The sequence below is a fragment of the Bactrocera dorsalis genome, chromosome 5 (assembly GCF_023373825.1).
Source record: "Bactrocera dorsalis isolate Fly_Bdor chromosome 5, ASM2337382v1, whole genome shotgun sequence".
In the NCBI taxonomy this organism is placed as follows: Eukaryota; Metazoa; Arthropoda; class Insecta; order Diptera; family Tephritidae; genus Bactrocera; species Bactrocera dorsalis.
This window is the reverse complement of record NC_064307.1, coordinates 26,038,836-26,063,120: the sequence shown is the minus strand read 5'-3', so window position 1 is coordinate 26,063,120 and position 24,285 is coordinate 26,038,836. Positions and strand designations below refer to the sequence as shown.

Sequence of the window (24,285 nt, the reverse complement as noted above, 5' to 3'; positions counted from 1 at the left end):
GATTATTTTTTCTACATACATAAATTCTACATTGTATGAGGTATTGGAACCTCGAATGTCTTCGAACTATCTGACTAATCACAAATAAAAACGATGGATATTATTAATAGCAAAAAATTTCTATATGCAAAAATATAAAATGAAAGCCATCCGGAAATATATAATCATGGACTAAAATGTAAATTAAATACCAAAACAGGAATGAAATTCAGATTACCGTTATTTGAAAATACATACTTCCCAATTGAATTTTGTGCTGTACAAGCATATTCGCCGCCATCTTCCTCTTTGACGTTTGATATGTTCACGTGACTTATAACGTCATCATGAATGGTTACATATTGACCAACCAAAAATCGAGAGTTGTCCGGAATCTGAAATAGAAATGGTTTACATTAGAAGGAAACGTATTGAATACAGCCGTTAGGTTTATCACTATTTTGATTGAAATAATTAGGTCAAATTGGAGTATAGGCACCTAAGCCCACGTAACCTCATATATGATTTTATAATAGAAATTGGTAATATTCCACATTTTTATAATAAAAACAAATTGAACACAAAATTACGAGAAAATGATATAAAGAGAGGCATAAAAAAGGGGTTTTGAAAATTTTCGAAAATTGAGCGTGGCCCGCCTCTTCATGCACCTATCACACAAATCCCTAAAGCTATATAAAAAAAAATTCACTAAATGCAAATCTTTTCGGCAACTCCTTTGCCTACTAAATTGTTGAAGACTAATAAAAGTGTGATAATCCACTAAATAAATGCGTAGCAAGTAGGTATTAAATTTTACATCCTACAATGACATGACTTAATTATTCAATGAGCGCGGTTGCCCAACATTATATGAAATACTATGCCTCAGTATATACTCGGCCAATTCCAACCAAATTTAGGGCCCTACAACATTGTGAAGTTCTTAAGCGGTAGTGTAATAGAAGAAATTCAATTATAACTACGACTACTTCCCATATAAGTATAACAGTTTTAATTTCCATCTGATTTTTTTTCATTTTGCTGCACGTTATCGAAATAATATTTTACACAAATAGTTCTTTCTCCCCATCTTGCATCTACAAATTGTCGAAAAGGGAACATAACTTTTTAAGTCTCCAAAAACTGAAAAGGTACATGTAAGTGTTAAAGCTGACTCCAAACGTCTAATGAGCTTTTATGGCAGGAATCATGTCATATAATTAATATTGTCGTCTTAACAGCAACCATTATTCGGTGCGTCTAATATGATATTTTCGATTCGGTTACTTACCGGGAATCCATCGAGTGACCATGTAAATTGCGGTAAAGGATTTCCAGTTGCTACGCACTTTAACGACACAGTGGGTCCGGGCTGCAATGTTTGCTCCGAAAACCAATAAAGTAATTCTGGAGATGCATCTGAAAAATATTAAAACCAAACATTAAATTGTGAAGAATAATAACACTATGCCATATATACATAATTGAATCTAGATATATGTATGTATACATGCGTAACTTGTATCAAAATAAGTAAAAACAAAGGATCTTGAAAATTTATGATTTTTAACATCGAAGATTAATTTAAATTGTTAAGCAACTTCTTAGAAAACAGTAAATTATGTCAAGGACAATGGATCTTTCGACCAGGTCAATGTTAAGACTTATTCGTGATGACACGACGGATGACGATCCACGGCAGTGAAAGTATCCTTTTTATAGATGAAAAATGTTTCACTGTTGAATAAGTTTTCAATGAGAAAAAACGACAAAATCTATGCAAAGATAAAAACAAAGATATTCCTGTTTACATTCCAGTTGCTGTAATGATCTTCTGCAAAGGAGATAGACCACTTCACTTCTATAAAATAATATTAATATTATTAAAAGTGTATCATCAGGATATTTTAGAAGGCGTGGTAAAGCAGTTAAGCAATACTATTTTCTATGGAGAGCATTGGATCTTCCAGCAAGAGACTAGTTTCATAGCTGCAGATCATTCGTCATAACCTAATCCTATCTTCTCACCTTAAGTAATGAGTGCACTAAGTTTCCTTAAACTGCATATAATGTATAGCTTCCATACAAATTGAACACATAGTTACTAAAAGAAATGCACCGATGAATGGTATATTAGCTTCGTTGCAGCCGAAGTTTACGTTTTTTTTGTTTTTATTTTATTTAATCACACAGCTTACCTCCCAGTTGTAGTTCAGCTGTCGACTGAATCTGCTCCCACTCATTCGAAACAAAGCACTGATACATCCCAGGATCGTCCTTTTGCACTTTCTTAATTATCAGTCTTGGTGGGTCAGTTAGTATCTGTAAAATGTAAGTAATAATTGTAATATATTTTTTAGATTTTTGCAATGCTATTTATTACTAATTAAATAAATAATGTATGAATAAATTCGGTTGTAACCGAACATTTTATACATACAACATATGGTGAAGTGGTATGGTGGACGTCTTTATCGAAAAAGTGTCGGTTTTATTAACAAGGAACAAGTGCAACGGACGACTATAGAAAGTGGACCCTAGTATTAGTGATAATCTCTTCATTCAACTCAAATTACTGCATACACACTTTATATCAGTCTCATATTACGCCATACATTGTACCATTTTCCAGATAGTCAATTAAGATCACACGTAGAAAACGGTAGCCACCCTCTTCCTACTGTTTCTTCGGCTGCGACACGAATATACGCTGGGGAGTGATTTCACCATCCAGCTCAGACGGAATTCTTATGTCTAATATTAAGTTCAATATGTGGTCTGCGCGGTTTTTGTCACGCCTCTCCCACATTTGTTGAATCAATAGTCTATCAATACGAGATCAGGGTCTTTGTTACGTTATCCTCCGTGATAACCGATTCCGGGACAGGTACAACGCGGACCCATCTGCGATATCATTTAACAACGAAAACAAAAAGTTGAACAACTCTCTACACAGTTGGTTCAAAGCGCAATAATATAATTGTCATATATTTGTATTTAGCTTACCTCTACTCGATTGTCACGCAATATTGGTTTTCCGTCATGTAACCAATTGACATCATGCACCGGATGTCCGGACACTATACATTGAAATTGCGCATCCTTGTCCACATCCACTGTTTGTACCTGAGGCTGCAGATGTGCTGTTAAGGGTGCTATATAAAAAAAATGTGATAAATTCAAGGTCCTTAAATAACGTTGTAAAATCATCTTTATGTTTTTAGTAAAGGAATCTTCATAGCAATTACACCACCCTGATATGTGTAGCATAAAAATTTCTACACTACAAATTAGTATTCCATTTCAATGATTGTATTATTATGTTACCTACCCGTTACCGTTAATGACACTTGAATTGTTTCCTCGCCGGCAGTGTTGTTAACCCAACAAAGATATTTCCCACTATCTTCTAGGCGTGCCTAGAATAGATTAGTACAGAAATAACCATTCAAATTTAATACTTTAATACTTTTACGACTATACATATTTGTACATATTCATTATAAAAAAAAAATAGAATGCTTAAAAATTGAATGGCAACAATAAGGAACAATATTGCAACAAATTGTTTGAAATTATTTTGTATTACAATATGTTCCTATCATGGAAAAATATACGCCAGAATAACGTGGAGAAATTATTAAATTTTATTATCAAAGTAATTAAGAAAATCATCTTTTCCGAAACGGCTCACTTTCATCTAAGTGATGCGATATATAAACAAAACTGTAAATTCTAGTGCGAAGAAAATCCACAAATTATTCATGTCAAACCATTACATTCACCTAAATAGAAAGTTTGGTGTAGTTTTTGGTCTGGTGGAATCATCGGTCCGTACTTCTTTCGAAATGAAGCTCATAACACCGTTACTGTCAAACAAGAGCGGTATAGATTAATGATAACCAACTTTATATGCTCGCAACTGAAAGAAGTTGATCTTGACAACATCTGGTTCCAACAAGACGGGGCTACGCGCCACACAGCCAGTGCAACCAGAGAACTTAAAGCATAGAGAAGGTGCAGGTTCGACAGCGAACATTTCTTAGATTTATAGTAAGGAATTCACCTCACAACCACAGAATTCGCGCTGTGAAATGTTAATATTTTTAACATGTTTTATGTTCTCTGGTGCAACAACCGAATAAATGCGAGAAAAGTTTGGAAATTAGATTATTTCATGAAATTGTGACATTGAATGCCCTGCAAGAAGTTGTAATTTAGCACCATTAGACTAGTTCTTGTGGGGTTATTTGAAGTAATAGGTATTAACCAGACTCTCTTCAAGCTTTAGAAGCCAATATTGAATGTGCTATTTATGACATCCGACGACTTGATTTAGTGGAAAAGTACTCGAAAATTGACTGCATCGAGGATTCCTTAACAATTATGGGTTTTTTTGTTTAAGAAATCAAACCCAAATTTTAACCCTGTAAAACATGTATTGAGTTTACTTTAAAATCCATTGAAATATGTAAATATATACATATATATATTGAGATTACTGTATAGTAATTTCATTTAACTGAATTCATGATTAGATATTTCTTGTTACAATACTCGTACACAAGTAGCATAGTAGCTACGTTTGGAAATATGCTACCATTTAATTTTTTTCTTATTACCTTTGCTATCTTTAACAATCCCGCAGAAACGATTGTGATGCGCTCACTTAACTGCAGAGGCAATAGCTGCTCGTTTTCCTCCTTGAACCAGCTGAAAAAATAGCAGAACAAGGTAATAATACAATAAGCGAATGGTCATTGTAATAGGTCCGAAATTTAATCTAAATTAAGAATAGCAAAAATTATTATAATTCAATAACAAAATGAAAAAGATTACAAAAAATCGTGTCAAGCTGTCATGTTATTTTTGTTCAGTATTTTTTGGCATTTTATCATGGAAAGAACAACGTTTACAAATCGTTCTACTTTATTACGAAAATTCCCATTCTTTACAGACCCTGCATTCATTATTGGATAATATTCGAACAAATAGACCACGTCCACAACTATTCGGCGACGTTCGCAGTAGCGCGTGGTTAGTGGGCCGGTGGAACCATCGAACCAAATTTCTTCAAAAATTATACCGGTGAGAAAGTAATCGTCAATGGCGAACAGATTATTTGAACCCTGAAGTTGAAGCTCGCGATCTCGGCGACATTTGGTTTCAACAAGACGACGCCACTTCCCACATATCACATCAATCAATGGATTTATTGAGAGAACACTTCAGTGATCAGATAATTTAAGGTTTTGAGCTGGTCAATAGGCCACCAAGATCGTATGAAATCACACCGTTACACTTTTTCCTAAGGGTATATGTAAACTATATGGTCTATGCGAACAATCCCGCTTCATTACACGTGTCATTCGCCAGTTACCAGTCGAAACGCTCGAACGAGTCATCGAAAATTGGACTCAACGGATGGACCATCTGAGACGTAGCCACCGCCACCATTTGAAAGAGATAATCTTCAAAAAATAAATGCCAAAGAATGTTCTTCTGAATGATAAAAAGCATTCCCCATTACATTTGAAGTTTCTGTATTTTTTCTTTAAGAAAGTAGAGAATCTCGAAATGGATCACTTTTTATATTCAATAGAGCAGTCAAGACTTATGCAGCTGAATCTGCAATCGAAACAATTGACTTTTGTATCTTCTTTGGAAGAAATTAGTGCAATAGAAGCTTCAGGAATTTCAAGCGGGGGACATTTGCAAAAAAAAATCCATAAATTGTTTCCGCTTAGTAGGTTTTATTTTTGTTTCATATACAAATTCATCGTATTGAGTAAAAAAATACTGAATTTCGTAAACTTTACTATAAACAATAACTCAAGTACTGTTATAAAAACCACTAGTTGATGAGACTGCACTAAGTTTGAGGTGCGGTTGTTAATACTTTAACTACATACAGAGTATTACTAATACATACATACCGATAAGTTGGCACAGGATGACCTTGAGCGATACAAGGCAGTGTTGTTTGTCCATTAAGCATAACATGTCGAAGTGAGTGCTTTTCGACGTTTATGCGCGGTTGCACCATGCCTTTTGGTTCTGTGACAATGATGCGTCCAGGATATGTAGATATTTGAATTTCACCTGGAATTAAATATAATAAGCTATTAATGATGTACGCAAGCACATATGAATAAGTTTTTATATTGCAAGTCACATCAATTATTATTATTTTTACCTAAACATATTGAAAAATTAATGAACTACCCCTTCCGGTAATATATGTAGATCGCCTATGTATACCATTTTTAGTATATTTTATTTTGCTCCGGCAGCACATTTTTTTCTTATTTTTCGTACTTCGTTGCCAGTAGGTTTTATATCTGAATCCTATCAACATATTTAACTTTACAACAGCTATGTAACTAAACCGTTAATGAGAATATTGAATTTACATTTTATCATTTTCTAGAGTCTACATACATATGAGGATGAAAAAGGTAAAACATTTAAAATTTTCTTCTAAAATTTTTCTTGTTTAACTACTACTACTAATACTGACTATTTGAATTCTTTGACTTATCACACCACCTATGTATGTACATACAGCATTGCGATGTTTACCTGTTAGTCGATTCACAGTGCGGCAGGTGTAACTCTTAAATGCGTCATTTGTCCCCGCGTTATTTATATAGAGTTCGCCATTTGATAGCACTGTATATTTTCCACCAATATCCGTGTTAGGATAGAGATGCATGCCAGTGTCTTGAACCCAAGCTGTCACCATAACAAACTCAGACATGTAGCTGGGCACCTGCAAAGGTTGAAGAAATATTTATAATTTTCGAACTATGTATTTTACAAATACAAGTATATGCATAGTAGGAAATTGAATTTCAGTCACAGGTCTAAAGTATTGACTTAACTACAATAAGTACAATAAGTAGTATTGAGTGCAGTGGCGTAGCTAGGGGGGGAGCGAAGGGGGCCGTCGCCCCGGGCGCAACGTCTTAGGGGCGGCAAAACGATCTTCGTTGTTGTTTAATATTCAGAAAAATACTTCAACAATTTTTTTTTCCATAGTTTCTTTAACCGAACATATTTTGAGAAACATACGGATATGTCATAGTTGAAGCATAGGGCAAACTGTGAGAGCGACACATTGCGACCTAGGAGTGACAAAAAAACAGTATCTTTATTTTTACGCTGTCGTCGCGACGTGTCACTCACACAGTTACTCTATGCTTTGACTGTAACAAATACTTTTGTTTCTCCAAATTTTCAAAAATGGTATTTAAATACTCCAATTCGGGCAAAAATTCCTGCAAATTGTGTCAAAATGTACAAGATATAGGTCGAAAATGGGTTTTTTCTATGGCTTTTAATAAGATGTTTTGTAAATTTACTACCAATTTCCTCAAAAACCGTATTGTGAGAATTTTGGAACTTCCGAATTTGCGTGGCTTCTAGTTCCTAAATTGTATATACTCGTACTTAATATCGAAGATATTTTGTAAAAATTCACTCATGAAACTTGTAGATAGATAAACGGGCGGCAGAACGTCCTTGGCCCCGGACGCCCAAAGTTGTAGCTACGCCACTGATTGAGTGCAACGTAGGCATAAATTTAATTTGCAAAATTGAAGAACTGCACTTATTACTAACATATCTGCGTGGATGAAGTTGGTTTTATTATACTCACCTGGCACTTTAAAACAGCCGTGTTGCCAGACATCACATATTCATCATGAACTTGCACTGTATATTTTTGGTTGACAACTTTGTGTAAAAAAAATCAAAACGCAGAAATCAGTATTTATGTACATAAATGAAGGAAAGAAAATTAATTATCCATATATGTATATTTTTCAGTTAAGCATATTTACCTCCACGCACGTGCACCTCCCTGCTCAGTATCGTACCAACAAGATTTCTTAATTTACACCTATAAATATTAGAAGTAAAATAAAAGAATCTGGTAAGAATCTTATTTGACTAGTACTTAAACTAAAATTTTACGTTTTCAAACTTTTTTTAAGAAGAGGAAGCAATAAGGAAACTAAAAGAATTAATTAGACACGAAGTGTGTTACTACATGAATTTTTCATCCTATTTAGATTTTCATCAGAAACTTCTCTCTTAAATTATTTTAGTAAATATTCTTTTAAATTAAACAGAAAAAACATAATTAAATTTTCAATAAGTACAGTATAATAAACATGTTCATATACAATCCTTTTAGCACAATTGTAAATGTCGTGTTAACAAAGCTTTCATCGATTCGCTGTTTCCCTGCTCGCTATCCTTGCACTTATTCGCTGCACAGAGAACATACAACCAGAGAATGGGAAAGAACTTGCACCAACTCATTTGTTGTACGTTCTCTGATGATAGGTCATCTTCCTTAGTATTCCGTTTTTGCCATCCTTCCAGAGTTGGAGTCCGCCTTACAGTCGGGAGTGAAATGGTGTGGCTCCTGTGTCCATTTTTTGGGATGTGAAAAGCGATAGTTTATTAATTTTAATTAACCCTTCAGATTTCTACATTCTGTTAACTTTTTACTCATTATTTTTCCGCTTCCGTGTTTCTTAGTTTAATTTACTAAAAAAATTTCGGTTCAATGCATTTCAAATTAAACAAACTTCACATCTTGCGCGAATATAAAAATTCTCTTAAAGTACCAACTCATAATTGCTATATGTACATACATAATGTGTGTATATAATGCCTACCTGTAAACTGTAGCATGTACTTCATGCCTATACTTTTCTGCTGAAAACGGATAAAACATTAGGCTACCATTGGAGAGTGTGAAGACCATGTCCTGTTGGGGAGGTATTGGAGTCCATTCCACCTAAAAATACGAATGAGCTATATAGTGTTATTAATTAATGCGGGATAAACTGTCTATAAAACATTATTAAAGAAAAAGATTTGTCCCAAAGTATGACTATTTTGAATGGCACAGCGCACACAAACCATTAGATTTAATCCTGAGGCTTATTAAAGGTCAAAAATAGGTATTAATATCTTCGTCTGATAAATGTTGGATAACAGCATAGAGAACCCCAGATGGGGGCTCAACATCGAACGAAAAACATCCGGAAAGAGGTAATCTTTCTGAACTACAGGTTCAATTCCATTGTCATAAGTCCCTGGACACCAAAACCTCCAATGTTTCAGGTAAAAAGGTTGCTTCGACTGCTATTGAGATCAGAGTACTACCTTCCACATAGGAACTCCTGGAGAGGGTATATGCGCCGCCCTGACGTCGCAAACAGAACTATCGAATAAAAAACTCCTTATGCAATAACCGCTGTTCGGAGGAGTGGTCAGGGAGAGTAGTGAGTCTCGTTTTAAATTCATTATTCGTATTAATTTAGATAGGTAGTGATTGAAGGGTGCCAGCAGTCGAGAAAATGTCCTTGACGAAATTATTTAGGTTCTGATCCCCCAACTCACATCCCAAACTGAAATATTTTTAGGGATACTGTGAAGTATAAGTAAAGGGGAACAGCTAGGGTTCAGTGGTGGAGCGATTCGTGGTTCGGGAGAGCGACAAAACAGTATATTATGCTTCAATAAACTCTCCGCTCAGAAAATCGATCAGTCAACTTTTTAACAAAGCTAAGCGAACCGGACTGGGTAATTATAAGTATAAGAGTTCTTCTCACTGCTGACTCGATTAAGTGGACACAGGGGAACTACATATATAATAAAGTTGAATTAAATGTCAACCATTTTCCCTTTTATCAGAAGAACAAGCATGTGGAATAGCCTTGGTTGAATCCACGAAAGCACTCTTGATAGGCAAATGACTGACGGGAAAACCCTGAAGATGTAAGCAAGGAAACATTAGGCGATGTGGAAGCCCAATAATACCCTGCTTCGCACACACGCTAATTGGTTGTAACGCAATCAATAGATAAGTCCACGGAAGTATCAGCTTTTGATAACTAAGGTGCGCGACATTGTTAAGTTTATTAAAAGAAGTGTTAAAGCCAGTGATAAATTGCGGAAAGAATACAAATAGACACCGGGGCTTCTACAAGTAATACCAGAAAATGATTCTTGACGTAAGAAACGCGATGGAATTCATGGTTTTTATATGTTAGAGAGATTTGTCCAGTTAGCCCCTATTTTAAGTGAAGAACTGCTCACTCGCCCCAGAATGCCTCCGAGCTGAACAAAATTAAGGAGGTGATTGAATTATTAAAGTGTTTTGAAATTTTGACCATGGAGATGTAGGTGATACCTACGTTACCATTAGCAAGGTTATACTTTAGTAAGCTGTTTAGATTATTAATAGAGGCATGCACTGCGACCATGGGTCTATTGTGCCCTCGTAAGCTGTTTAACTGAAGCTCTAACAAAAATTTCAGCTCAAGACGCTATTGTAGTCGGAGCTAAAAAGTGAACTGCAAAGGAAACATGAATAAGACAATTGACAAACTTGAATTAATTCAGTTCTGGCGTTGGCTACTGTATTGGATCCGAGATTAAAATTTCTGCATTTTGAAGATGCAATGGCTAAAAAACAACAAAGTTTTTGTATTTAAATAGTTTCATAGCTAAAATATATATCAATTAAAGCAACTGGATTTTCACTTATTTATGGTTCTGAAATAAAGTTTTTTATGCTCACTAATAAAATACGTTAAAAAAGCCAAATTCAATGTTTCGATACATCGATGTTTCAATGGCCGATGTTTTTGATTTCTATGTTGTTTGAAGAAACATCGATACATTGAAACCATCGATTTTTCATTTCACGATGTTTGCATCCCTAGGCTGAGCCGTCGCCGTCGGCAGCACGGGAAATCTATTTGGAACTTACACAACGCTTACTGTGAACAATCAAATCGCCAAAACATATCATGCTGGTTATAACAACAGAGGGGTATGGTGGAGATAAAAGTTATTTCAATGCAAAAATTTCACAAATCAATTAACTGTTACCCATGAAAGAAAGGTCGATTATTGCGACTCCTGAACTAGGCAGTCCTGGAATGATTGATCACCATGTGAATACCACATTTTAAAACGAAAATAGAAATATATAACTCAATGCAAAAATATATGAATACAAAATCAGAGCAATCCATATTAGCTGCATATTCACACAAATTACAGCATAAACATTATGAGCGGGAGGAGCTGAGAGCAAATAATCTTTCTTATTTAAAAAATTAGACGATAGTAGTAAAATACATACGCTTAGGAAAACGGCTTATTTAAAATTGGTCAAGTGTGCAGTTGCAACTCAACCATGGTGTCACAACATCGACACAAACCGTATATCGAACACTAAATACTATTAATAACCAAAAATAGAAAATGAGTTATTATGAAATTATACATCCTCTGGATAACAGTAGAAAATTTAAATTGTACTTTACAATGGGTAAATCATGCTTCAATAAACATATCATAAACCTAGCATATAAGAGAATACCTCTAACATGTAACAACTCTAAACCAAACTCGACAAATATAGTCGAAGTCGATACAAATCTTTGTCAGCTCACATAAACTAAATATAGTGGCTTCGTTGTCTTTCTTATACTGAACAAATCAGTCAACTCCCAATGGAAAAATCGGATATCGCTTCCTCTTTGGTCTTGTTGATAAACTTAGTCAGTCTAAGGTATTGTACAAAAGACACCCGAACTTAGCTCTTTTTGACTTGTATAATATAAAGTATTGTCCTCCTTAGTTGTTATGCGCTGAATATATTATTAATATTAATAATAAGTTTGTCACAAAGAATGTAACACGTAGAAAGAAACGTCGAAGACCCTCAATATTACCAATTGAGTCGTTGTCACGACAGTCGAGTTTACGTAATCGGAGCGGACCGAATTTTTATCCGGCCAAGGACTGTCAATTGGGCAGAATTCAACCGTTACAACAACATGAGTCTATTTTGCCATGTCCATCTGCCTGTTCGCTTTTTTCTCTCCAAAAAGCTCATGGCTGCCGTACAAACTGAACGACCAAAATCCAGCTTTTGTGCAAAAAACTTTTGTATTTGACCATATACTTACGTACCTTCACAAAATTTGGCGTGGATTATTCCCCAAGTCATTGAAGCTGTGCAGAACGGACCACTTTAGCATATACATAACCGCTATATTATTTATAAAGGGTATTACAAATCTGATGCAACAGAAGTTATAAAAATAACTTTGGGTTTTCATCATTAAAAATATTTATTCATACATACTTATATGTATGTACATATAATTTAACCTCCAATCAACAGGAATTTATTTGTCATTTAAAAACCAGTGCTTGGATCAATTCTTACCTCTGGTGGGGGGCTTCCATGTCCAGAGCATTCTATTAAGCCGCCTGTATTATTTGAAAACTCAATGCGATGCAGTGGTTCATGTAGAAATATCGGTCCTTGCAAGTCTAGCCCATTTGCAATTAAGCTAAAATCAGCTGCAGAAAAATAAAGTAAAATATATTTTAATTTAAATTTCTAAATTTAAGCTCAGAATTAGAATTTTATTATACATTTGCAAGAATTATGGAATATTCATTGATTCAATAATGGAAAACAACAAAGAAAGAAAGGTTTAAATGCATCGAGATTTAAAACGGATTAGATACAGAAACCATAATTTCAGAAACTAAGACTTGAAAATGTTTTATACTATTATTATTTTTTTGTTTATGATTTTACTTATTGAAGTCAGATAAATGAAATGCGCCGAAATAAGAATTAAAATAATGGTACGTAACGTAAACGAACACGTCAGATTGGTTTGTTTAGTTTAAAATATAATCTGCAAGTACAGGGCGGATCCAGAGTAGAGTTTCGGGGAGTGAACTATATAATTTTGTACTTGCAACTCAAAGTATTTTTCTTTGCGGAGTGTAGCTTATAATGGCAGTAACGTATAACTTTTAACACAACCAAGGATTCGCCCCCGGCAAGCTGTAACTTGAGTAAAAATTGAGATATGTATCTCCGAATATGCTATTACTCCTGTGGAACAGAGTATTGAAGAAGTAACGAATGGGCACGTTAATAAACAAAATTGTCGCATTTGAAGTGATCATAATTCACAGGCCTTTCTTGAAACATCGTTGATCGTGCCATTTATCATCACTGTACCATTTTAATGGGATTATGTGAAGTCGCTTGTCTACGCAAAAAAAAAATTCGACCTCTCATCTGGAATTTATTTCAAACAGTCGCGGCGATTTCTTGCCCAAAATCAGTTTTAAAACCCAATGGCAAACCATAATCTTTATAAAATTTGCCCATAAAATTAAATATATGCGTTTTACTTCTTGATATCTCGTATCTTAAAAAAAAAACCTTTTGTATAACTAATTCGGTAACCACAATTTCTTCGGTATTATTTTAATTTGGTTAAAACCCAACTCGGGCATTTTTCTAAGAACACATTAAATTATATCCTACCTCAAATAGGTAATATAATATAACTTTTCTTGACAAACACGTTCCTTAAAAATAACTCGACTTCTAAAGGAAATATTCTGCTTACTCGAGTGGAATCGGAATCGAGTTTACCATCCCTACTGGCATCGCGTGCACATATAATAACCTCCGCACAATAACCGCCACAAAAAAAAATGATTTTTTTTCCATGTTATTTAAATGGAAAATAGAAAATTTGAAAGAGGCACCTCTTAATATTAATATTAAGAGCTCATCTTTTGAGTGACTTTTTTTCTCACATTTTCGAAAGTTTGTAGCCTGTTTTTCAGTTGAAAAAAAAGGTTGCCTCAGAATGATACACCCTAATGTGTATATTGTGTGAGAAAGTACGACCATATGCCAATTGAGGCGAAATACTTGTACATATATTCCACAGTATCTAATGATCATATTAACACCTTTATTAAATTCAGTTGATTTTTAACAGTGCTTAAACGGGCTTCACGGAAAGTAATAGGACTAATGATCTAGACTGTGACATCTAGGAGTTACGCATATTCTGGACCTCCCAAGCAATATTCAATCAAAACAAGAAAAAAAACGTTAACATCTGTTACTACGAAACTATAAACCGTTCAAAAATAAACTAGTTTTACACTAGTTTAGTTTTACTAAGTTTTGATCGGTCAGTTTATCAGATAGTATCGTTGCCTTGAAAAATCCCAAATATTCTGTCATAAATTTCGTGAATTATCCTGTCAATTAAAAAAGGAGTTGTTTTAGATCTGCCGGTTTGTGTGGCAGCTATGTATATGCTATAGAACGCTGAACATTTATATGTATAGTCCATACATTAGAGCGTGTTTATTTACAGCGAGCCATAAAAAAGCCGTTCCAAAGAACACAGGACTTTAAAAAAACAGAAGAGGTTTGATAGTATACATATGTACGTGGGTTTAATTCGAGATTTGGCAGGCTTTGTGTTGCAATCTTTATCGTAAAATTTAACATTTTTCATGTTAAAAATATTCAAAATGTTTTGACATACCGGCGCTAGTTGTGTTATTTATAGTAACTTAAAATATTCATATCAGCCAAAATTGGGATTATATCGCGAACATTTTCGCGCGATTATTTTTTACGTATTTCGACAAGGTGCGTTCCAAAGTAAACAGAACTTAAAAACAAACAGAACAAATGTTTTTTTTTCGGCCAAATCAATTTATTTTATTCAAAATAGTCTCCTTCTGCTTCAATACAGCTTTTTGCACGGTCCAAAAGCATGTCATTCAACATGTTTTAACTCGTTGGCTGGTATGGCTGCCAGTATACCGGCGTAAGCCCTTTGAATGGCCTCCACGTCTGCATAACCCTTTCCTTTCATGGGCAAATGCATTTTTCCGAAAAGGAAAAAGTCCCTCGGTGCCATATTAGGTGAATACGGGGAGTGGTTAATGATTAAAATATGATTTTAGGTCAAATAGTTGTCCTACAAATGTTGGATTCTGAGCAATTTTTGGTTGTCAGTCAATTTGTGCGAAACAAACCGTGCACACACCTTTCGTTAGCCCAAATGTTCGGTCAAAATGCGATAAATCGATGTTTTGGAAATGTTCAATTCCATTTCCATGAATTTCAATGATGATTTTTCATGTTTTGTTTCATCAATTTAAACGTTTCGATAAAAGTTTTACCAATTTTAAAACAAAATGTGACGTTGGCTCTTTGTTTGAAGCTCATTTTCACGCCGATAACACAAATTGACACTTAAAACGCAATAACTTCACTTCCAATCGATGAAATATCATGAAATTCTAACTGGACAATCGATAAAGATAGCAGATTCTAACGCACCAATCGACATATAGATGACGCCACCAAGAGGCGCTAGATTCAAAAAGTCCTATTTACTTTGGAATATTGTATTATAAAATATTCGACGTTTCCTTCTGGGCGTTAAACAATTCGTGGTAAATTGTGTACCCTGTTCGGGGTTAAAAAATATCCATAAAACTCTTTCCTAAAATATATGTATTTGATTGGAACAACGAATATAATGTCTATGAAACGTACTCTCGTTAAGGAAACGCAGCAATAATTCTTGCAATGTGGCTGCACTCTTTGAAAAAGCAAACTGTCTTATTTCTAATAAAAATTACTTTTTAAGTTGCAATTTATAGTGTTACGTTTTTAATTAATATACTATAAGTGGTAGTTCAGAAAGTCATTTGAATTCATAATAAAGTCTTAAAAAAATAAAACTCTAGTATGGAATTAATTAATTCCCACAATCTTAAAAGAGCATTAATACTTGTAGATCATAATATATATTTACATACATATATGTGTATTCTTGTAATCATTTGAAGCTACTGCTTTCGTTGCCATATAAACAGAAAGAGGAAAAGAAATTTTTTACACTGTTGAAAACATCCCTCTTAAACTAAATGTTGTTCTTACAACCACTTCCTAATCCGCAACTCTACTGCATTGGCGCAACATCTTTATCAACAGCAACACATCATTATCACAACCGGCTATTATTTTGAGTACCGTAGGCATGAGCATTCTGTTTATAATAACAAACCTGCAATCCAACGTTAAAGGTTATTCGCTTTTCTAGGGTGTGTTGTTGAACTTGCCTCCCCGTATTCCACCAACAACCTAATGATTCTGATGGTCGGTCTTCTTGCTGGTGCTTGTTTGTTTTAAAAACGTCGCCACCTTTATGTCAATTGTTTGTATATGTTGTGTTTAAGAGAGTAAATTCTTACAGAAGTGAATGCTTCAAAGGAAGAGCTCGGTAGTTATCGTGGCGCATGCTGGCCACTGCGAACGAATAGGAGACTAGCTCAATCTTACACATTTTACCCATTCGCATTTTAAAGCAACTTTAATTTACATACATATATCCCATATCACACCACATATTACGAGTAAAATATTTTATATACAATTTACCATAAATAAACCATTGATGTTTATGATCACAGCATGAAATATGAAACCATCTGGTAACCATAACAGCAAGCTCCTAAACAAAAGGAATATCACATCTCTTAATAACGTAAAGGCGATCATAAGCTATAGCTTCGAGAGGGTGATTCTCAGGATTTTCTCGACAGAAGTCCTTACGATCGACCTACAGCTTGGAATGGACATCGACTATATCCTTTTGGACGCGATGAGCATTGAGACGAGACGACGCGTCTACAGCATCAAGCCGTGAAAGAAAAGCCAGACTAAAAATTGGCTCGAATACAAACTCAAGCCACACCGGTGAGTCACCTTTTGATTTAATACGTACCGAAACGCTTCACTGCAATGGATTTCCTGCATCTAGTTGGTTCCCATCTAGGCACCCTGAGTTAGGTTGAGTTACGTACCTAACGCACATGACAAGTTAGAGTGGCATTTATTGAAAGTAGCCTTCAATAATGTGCGACCAGCGAGGGAGATTAAAGCCCTAGGAACGGGCGCTGGAAAAGGTTAATGAGGCCGTCCGTGGAGTAGAAATGATCCTCTGGAAGTGCTCGAAAAAGTGGATGTCGGCTTAAGATAAAAGAAAAATTTCTATTAACTATACCTACCTATCTAACTATAGTCTACGATCTAACCCAAGGGCACTTCAACGCGGTATCTAATTGCGCGGACAGATGCGGTTTAGTTGCCCTGACATTTCCTTCATTAGAAGGATCAAGTTTGCAACATATTGACAAAGTAAAATACCTGCACCTTATCATTGGTAAAAAGCTTTCATGAAGGCCAAAAATTTACGAAAGAGTAAGGAAAGCCTTTGTTGTCTTATACTGCAATAGAGGAAGAGGTGAGCCCTCTAACTAAAAATGGTGTTTTTATCTACTATGCCGTAATCAAGACAATAATGTTTTATGGAGTATTCGTCTGGTGAACAGCGCTAGAAATTGACGATGAGACCTCAGGATATGGCCACTTACATTTCTTGCATTTCTAACAGTGGGCCTGTTGACCTCTCTTCTGAGCTTAGCAGGCGTTAACGATCAACTCCTGTGCGACAGCGACTTCCTTCTGTCCTAGAGTAGAACGCAGGAGATACACTGAACTAATTGCTCTTAACATTTTTTATGTTGCGGTATGACTAAAAATCTTTTCGGACGGAATTTTATCAAAGTTCTATGGAAACATCCGGGCTTTTCCCCTAATTGTCCAGCTTTTGCAATACAGACGAGGTTTCATATTATGCATACGTGTGTTTAATTGGAGATTTGGCAAGCTTTATGTTGCAATCTTTATCCTAAAGTTTAACATTTGTCATGGTAAAAATATTCAAAATGTTTTGACATACCGGCGCTATTTGTGTTATTTACAGTAACTAAAAATATTCATCTCAGCGAATAAAATTAAATTACATCGCGAACATTTTCGCGCTATTATTTTTTACGTATTTCGACGTTCAAGGTGCGTTCCAAAGTAAACAGAACTTAAAAAAAAAACAGAACAAATGGTTTTTTCGGCAAAATCAATTTATTTTATTGAAAAGTCTCCTGCTGCTTTAATAAAGCTTTTTGCACGGTCCAAAAGCATGTCGAACGAGTGTTTTAGCTCGTTGGCTGGTATGGCTGCCAGTATGCCGGTGTAAGCCTTTTGAATGGCCTCTACATCTGCATAACGCTTTCCTTTAACGGGCAAATGCATTTTCCGAAAAGGAAGAAGTTGCACGGTGCCATATCAGGTAAAGACGGGGAGTGGTTAATGTTTAAAATGTGATTTTTGGTCAAATAATCGGTCACAAGCGTCGATGGATGAGGGAAACTTTTGGTCGTCAGTCAATTTGTGCGGAACAAACCTTGCACACACCTTTCGTAAGCCCAAATGTTTGGTCAAAATGCGATAAATCGATGTTTTGGAGATGTTCAATTCCATTTCCATGATTTCAATGATGATTTCGGCTGATTTTTAATGAATTCATGCATAGTTTCGATGGAATTTCCGGTGATAGCGGATTTTGATTGGCCCACATGTTGATCGTCATTTATTTCCTCACGACCACTTTGAAAGCGTTGAAACCACTAGTGCACTCTGCTACGGGATAGGCAATCATCATCATAAACTTGTTTCATCAATTGAAACATTTCGTTAAAAGTTTTACCAATTTTAAAACCAAATTTGATGTTGGCTCTTTGTTCGAAGCTCATTTTCGAACCGATAACAAAAACATACGGACACTTTCAGCTGAGCCGAATCCAACAAAGGTGGCACGAAGCACTTACAAGCCAATGGTTGAAAAACGGACTTTTCGCAACCATTTGTTGAATATAATATATTATGTATGTACATATATTAGGGTACTAGTTATTTTCCAAGATCATTATATTAAAGTTATTCATCAAATGTACTGTATTCATATGTTATAGTACACCATGTCGTATGAGTAACACAGAATATATAAATCACATATTTGAAAGCTTGATGTATGACTTTAACTGCGTATAACTTTCAAATAAATTAATGCGTTGTACGTTTTTGCTTTGGGTATAGAGGCTTTTTGAAAAGGATTAAAAAATCTTATATAAAATATATGAAAAAAGTAGTGTTTTAGGCAAAAACTGAAAATTCAGGGGACAAGAAAAAATCAGCTTAGGAAATAACAGACGCTAAAATTTATTTATGTAGACATATGTATATGCATATGAATATGACACTAACCTTTAATGGCATATACGATCAATATAGCCTTAACAAGGCAATGTAACCCCATTTTTATGAAGAATTGGCCTTTCCATTACATATTTTATACATCCTGGTAAGTAATTTTGTTAATGTACTGCTTAGTGCCGCTTAACATGCTTCCCTCCATCTTCTCTCCATTGGTGTCTTGTGAAATCAATTATTGGCGTAAAGTTACTTATTTTTTGACATATTGTAAATTATAATTTTCAATGAAGTGCACTTTAACACCTATAAAATATTATTTTCTTAAATATTTTTTTATGATTTGATTTTTAAAAAACTGTAATTTGACTTTACAGTGAACTGGTATCACTTTATGTTTTTACTAATGAACCCATACAAAGATAACCGGTTAACCAACTCGTCGAACATAACTGGGAAGGGACATATGTTACACGGATTTTCAAGAGATCTATTTGCATTATTTTCGTTTTATTGTACATAATACCAGTATTTTAAAAATGTTGTTATTTTTAAGCGTATTATTAACTCTTCCATTGCTTGCTGGTTTCTATTGCTTGAATTTGAAGGTGCCACCTTATCCTAAATAAAAGCGATTCATAAGTATTGAAACGAAGAATAAATACGTTGTGCGAATGGCAAATGACCTGTGTTTCATTAATACGTCTAGTACAACTTGAGATAAGTAAGTACACCAACATAAGTATTTCCTTCCATATGCTTAGATAACCTCTTTACCAAGCCAAGAAGTTGCTTTTTAACCTGTAAAGAAAGATAAAATTGATTTTAAGTAAGCTATAATAGATTGCTTAAGTATATATAAGTACGTATTTGTTTTTCAGAGAATAATTATCTAGAATGCCTTAAGCCTATTTAGACATCCATATCTTGAGAAGCTTGGGTAATTAAAACGTGTTCAAAAAATATTGTTAGTCAAACTCAACTAAAAAGGCAAAATTAATTATTATATGGATTTGTTGCGTTGACGTGCATGGCTATAGAGAAACGAATTTGAAAAAAAACATTAGTTACATGATGTTTTTTATTTTTATCTGCTATATCTCTCCTTCATCGCACATTAGGATAGCCTTAAACACAACTAAGTATGTGAACCTTACCCTATTTGAATAGGACATATTCTTTGAAAGCACGAACTATAAAATTATTTGGCAATAAATACCTTTTTTAAACTTTCATTTTTGGGAAGTCTTAGGAAATGTAAAATTAAAGCATTAACATAAGTAATAATGTGATATACAGATACAAAAACAATGTCATTAATATCTCATTATTCAAAATTTTACATTATGTTAGTCTCCTCAGTCTTCAGTGTGGCAAAGTTATGTGAAATTTTGACATTTAAATATCTTCATAACATTCATAGCTTCCACAAAAATTTTTGAAAACGAATTTTGCAAAAATTAAGGTCTCACACTTCAGAGACGCACTTGATCTTATAAAAAAATGTGTTGAAATCGATTTGCATCTTCTTTTGTTTTCAAATGTTATCAGACAATGAGAGTTGCTATGTATACAAGTAAAAATTTTTTGAATTGAAATAATTTTGACTACTTCATAACATCTCACATACATATTATTATTAATTGCTTTGATGATTAATATTTTAAACTGTTTCAAAGATAAAGGTTCACAAACATATTAAAAAGACCATGGCAACGAACCATTTTGAACCAATTTCGTCATCAAACATATGAAATAATAGTTGTCGTGTCTTGTATTTTATAAACTTTACAAGCAAAAATCGGCATCGTCAGTGGAATGAATTAAAAAAAAATATTATTTGTATTTGGTATTTTTTCAAATTATCTTCTATATCTATATCTATATTAAGAGATCTATTTTGAATATAAAATAATAAAGATTTAATTTTATCAAGACAATGAGACTCTTCCAAATAATTTCTGTTGCAATTTTTTTATTCTTGCAACCAGTTCCTACATTATACTTGTAGTTAAGTATCACCTAAAACTAATCGAGATAGATATAGGGCTATATATACATACATATATATGATCAGGGTGACATACTAATCGTTAAGGAAATTCAAATGTTTTTATTTTCTGTACAATCGATATAAATAATTTCTGAAAAAAACATCATCCAAATGGCCTTCACGATTTCTTTTGCAGGAACGAATTCGAGTAACCCAATTTTCGAGTACTTTTTCACTAAATTAAGTCGTATTTCATGAATAGCACGTTTAATATTGACTTCAAAAACTGAAAGAGAGTCTGGTTTATGGCTAAAGACCAATGGCTTCAAATAACCTCACAAGAAGTAATATATGTATGTATATAATGATGTTAAATCACAACTTCTTGGGGCCATTCGAATTTCTTGAAATAATCGAATCTCTAAACTTTTCACTTCTCTCGCAATAATTCGGCTATTGCACGAGTTGTGTGGCGTGTAGCCCCGTCTGGTTGGAATTAGATTTTGTCAAGATCAACTTCATCCTATTGCGGTCATAAAAAGTTGGTTAACATCGATGCTCTCCATTGACAGTAACGATATCACCACACCAAACTGTCCATTTAGGTGAATGTGATGGTTATTCATGAATAATTTGTGGATTTTCTTTGCACCAAAATCAACACATTTGTTTAATTACTGCCACTCAGATGGAAGTGGACCTCGAAAATTTGCATTTGAAGAATGACTTTGCTACAGAGTATTATAGTTATATTCACCTAACGGTTGTTTGTCTCACTTAAAACTAATAAAGATAGTTAAAGGGTTACGTACACATATATAAATGATCAGGATGACGAGAGGAGTTGAATTCCGAGTGACTGATCTATCAGGCGTCTGTCCTCCTGACCGTCAGTCTATCCCCGTGCGTACTGGCAAGCGAGTAAAAATTTAATTATCTTGACAAAAATTGTCACGCCTATTAATCGCAATTATTCAAAAACCTATAAAGCGCTACAACTCAGGTCCACAATGCTGTTATTTGATACCATGAATCATTTTAAGAAAAGGCAACAAAATAGGCGTGACATCGTCCTCTTATAGGTTTAATGTTCATATCTCCCAAACCACAAAAACCAAATCAACTAACTCTGCTGAGAACAAATGTTTTTGGTATCCACTCCGAAAGTGTGAAAATTAATTAAATTGGATTATAACCCCGCCAACTCTTGATATAACGGCTCTGTTAAGAACTGCTTGATTGCGATAAATAAACAAATAAATGCCCCAGAGATATTAAATTCGCTCCTGAGATAGTATAAGAGAGCTTTATAGAAGCCGGTGTCAAATTCGGACGATGAACGTTGCACCGCCCATCTATAGAACTCCAGACCTACTCAACCAAAATTAGTGTGTTTCCTTGACATTCCTATGATATAGTGCGAAATTAAGCGAAATCAGATTGTAACCACGCCTACTTTCCTACTTCCGGTTGACTCTGTATTAAGCATATATCGAAGAGGATCTTTCTTAGAATTAGAAAATGGTTATAACGGTTAATATAATGATTTCTGAGTTTACAGTTGGTTTAAAACAATTCAATTAGATCAGTATATGCGACATTTCAAAAAAAATTACCCGCGCCGCTAGTTCCTGCTCCCTCATATATCCACTATTTTAAATTTCGTCCCTATGATTGAGTTTAAATCTCTATAAAAGATATCTTAATTAAACGGTAATTTATTAATTAGCATTATATCATTCACACATTCTACTTCGTCTTCTTTTTCAACTTTTGAGCACTTTCTTCTACATGCAATTGCATTCACATAATAAATTTATTCTAATTCCCTTGGTTGGTATGGAGGTTTCCATGTTCAGCAGCTGACATCTTTTTATCGTAGGACAAATGTTTGTTTTTTTAAACATTCATTACTATAGCTTTGCGCCACACATAAGATTGTCCTTATAAAGGAAAGACTTTTACATTGAGTTGGCCATTTGTAATAAAAATCTGGTCTAGAAAGAAAAACTTTATTTATGTGCTCCTTTGCAGATATCGTCCTCTTCTGTATATTGGCCTTACTAACGAATGGTTTCCTCCTCACTACTCTACCATTGTATTGTTGTTTTGTAAACACATTTCGGAGAGTTTCTGGAAAAGCTTTGTTGTCGAGATACTTTCCAGTTATCGAAAATTATGAACTTAAAAGCATTCAGGAAAATATTTGGAAAAGATTTTAAGCATTACAATAACAGCAACGATAACTCTTCTTCTACATACCAAACATAATGATCGCCAAGTTTAATTTGCACTCTATTCAAATAAAGGGAAGCATTTATTAAAATCAAACTCACGAAATTTTACAAAGATTCTAGTCGAAAGCCAGTGCCGGATTAAACTAGCGCGGGGCCTGTAGCAAATTCTCAAGTTTAGGGTACTAAATAAAACAAAATTGTTACAAATAAACTTTTCTGGATTTATTATAGGCAAATTTAGAGATAATACTTTCAATATCGACTTCTTTACGCAAGTCATGCTCTATATTCAACAAAGTGAGATGATTAAGACGTTCTTTGCCCATCGTATTCCTTAATTCATTTTTAATACGTTTTAATGTTAAAAAGAACATTCGCCACTACAGTTAGTGATCATGAGAGATAAGTAAATTCGCAAAGCAATTTCTAAGTTTGGGACACTCGATTCTAAAGAATTATTTAATAAAAGTTTATAATATTGCTGTTCCAGAGGTTCCTGCTTCTTGCTGACAATAACAGTAGCCACATCTGCTTTCAGCAGCTCTGCGAACTGCATTAATCCGCCGCCTAGGCTATTCTCCAAATCATCTTCGTTAGCACTGACCATACTAGAGGATTTTTCCAAAATCTCTTCCGTTGTAAGAGATTTTAGCTATCGAAATACTTCAAAAACACTAGTAATTTTATGATATGCTTTCATACGATATGTTTAGTTAAAGCAAGCAGTACGTTATCAATAATGACAATAAACACCTCAAATTCGAAACGTTGTCCAGGTGTTTGATTTTCAACAAAGTCATCGAGTGTAGTAGAGCCGCTGAAATGCTTGTACTTTGTATTTCGCTTGATTCATCGTCTGTTGCTGGTATTCTTCACAGTAGGTCAGACCTTTGACTCTTGCCTCAATATCTGAAAAAATGGATCTCATTGCTTGGACGCAGCCATATAATGATTCATAAGGTCTTGATCAGACGACTGCAGCGAAGCACTAGCCGCTTGCAAGTGTTCTAGGACTTCGTTCCACGTAATTGTCATTATTCCCGTTTCTAACTTATTCATCGTTGAAA

General features: G+C 34.4%; 1 protein-coding gene across 2 annotated transcripts in view; it reads right to left on the bottom strand.

Annotated features, from left to right (window-relative positions):
- Nucleotides 1–10: 10 nt before the first annotated feature.
- Nucleotides 11–24,285, bottom strand: part of LOC125778781 (Down syndrome cell adhesion molecule-like protein Dscam2) — a 34,400-nt gene continuing 10,125 nt past the window's right edge. The window contains exons 2-14 of one of the 2 annotated variants that reach the window (XM_049458003.1): nucleotides 19,043–19,294; nucleotides 12,251–12,387; nucleotides 8,673–8,794; nucleotides 7,827–7,885; nucleotides 7,643–7,719; nucleotides 6,565–6,754; nucleotides 5,919–6,084; nucleotides 4,605–4,695; nucleotides 3,314–3,401; nucleotides 2,989–3,137; nucleotides 2,181–2,304; nucleotides 1,274–1,401; nucleotides 11–374 (exon numbers count right to left, since the gene is read on the bottom strand). In XM_049458003.1, coding sequence (XP_049313960.1) covers nucleotides 165–374; nucleotides 1,274–1,401; nucleotides 2,181–2,304; nucleotides 2,989–3,137; nucleotides 3,314–3,401; nucleotides 4,605–4,695; nucleotides 5,919–6,084; nucleotides 6,565–6,754; nucleotides 7,643–7,719; nucleotides 7,827–7,885; nucleotides 8,673–8,794; nucleotides 12,251–12,387; nucleotides 19,043–19,094 — 1,593 coding nt within the window. In that variant the 5' untranslated portion in view covers nucleotides 19,095–19,294 and the 3' untranslated portion in view covers nucleotides 11–164. Of the gene's footprint in view, nucleotides 375–1,273; nucleotides 1,402–2,180; nucleotides 2,305–2,988; nucleotides 3,138–3,313; nucleotides 3,402–4,604; nucleotides 4,696–5,918; nucleotides 6,085–6,564; nucleotides 6,755–7,642; nucleotides 7,720–7,826; nucleotides 7,886–8,672; nucleotides 8,795–12,250; nucleotides 12,388–19,042; nucleotides 19,790–24,285 lie in introns of both variants that reach the window. The other variant, XM_049458002.1, reaches the window with a different exon arrangement.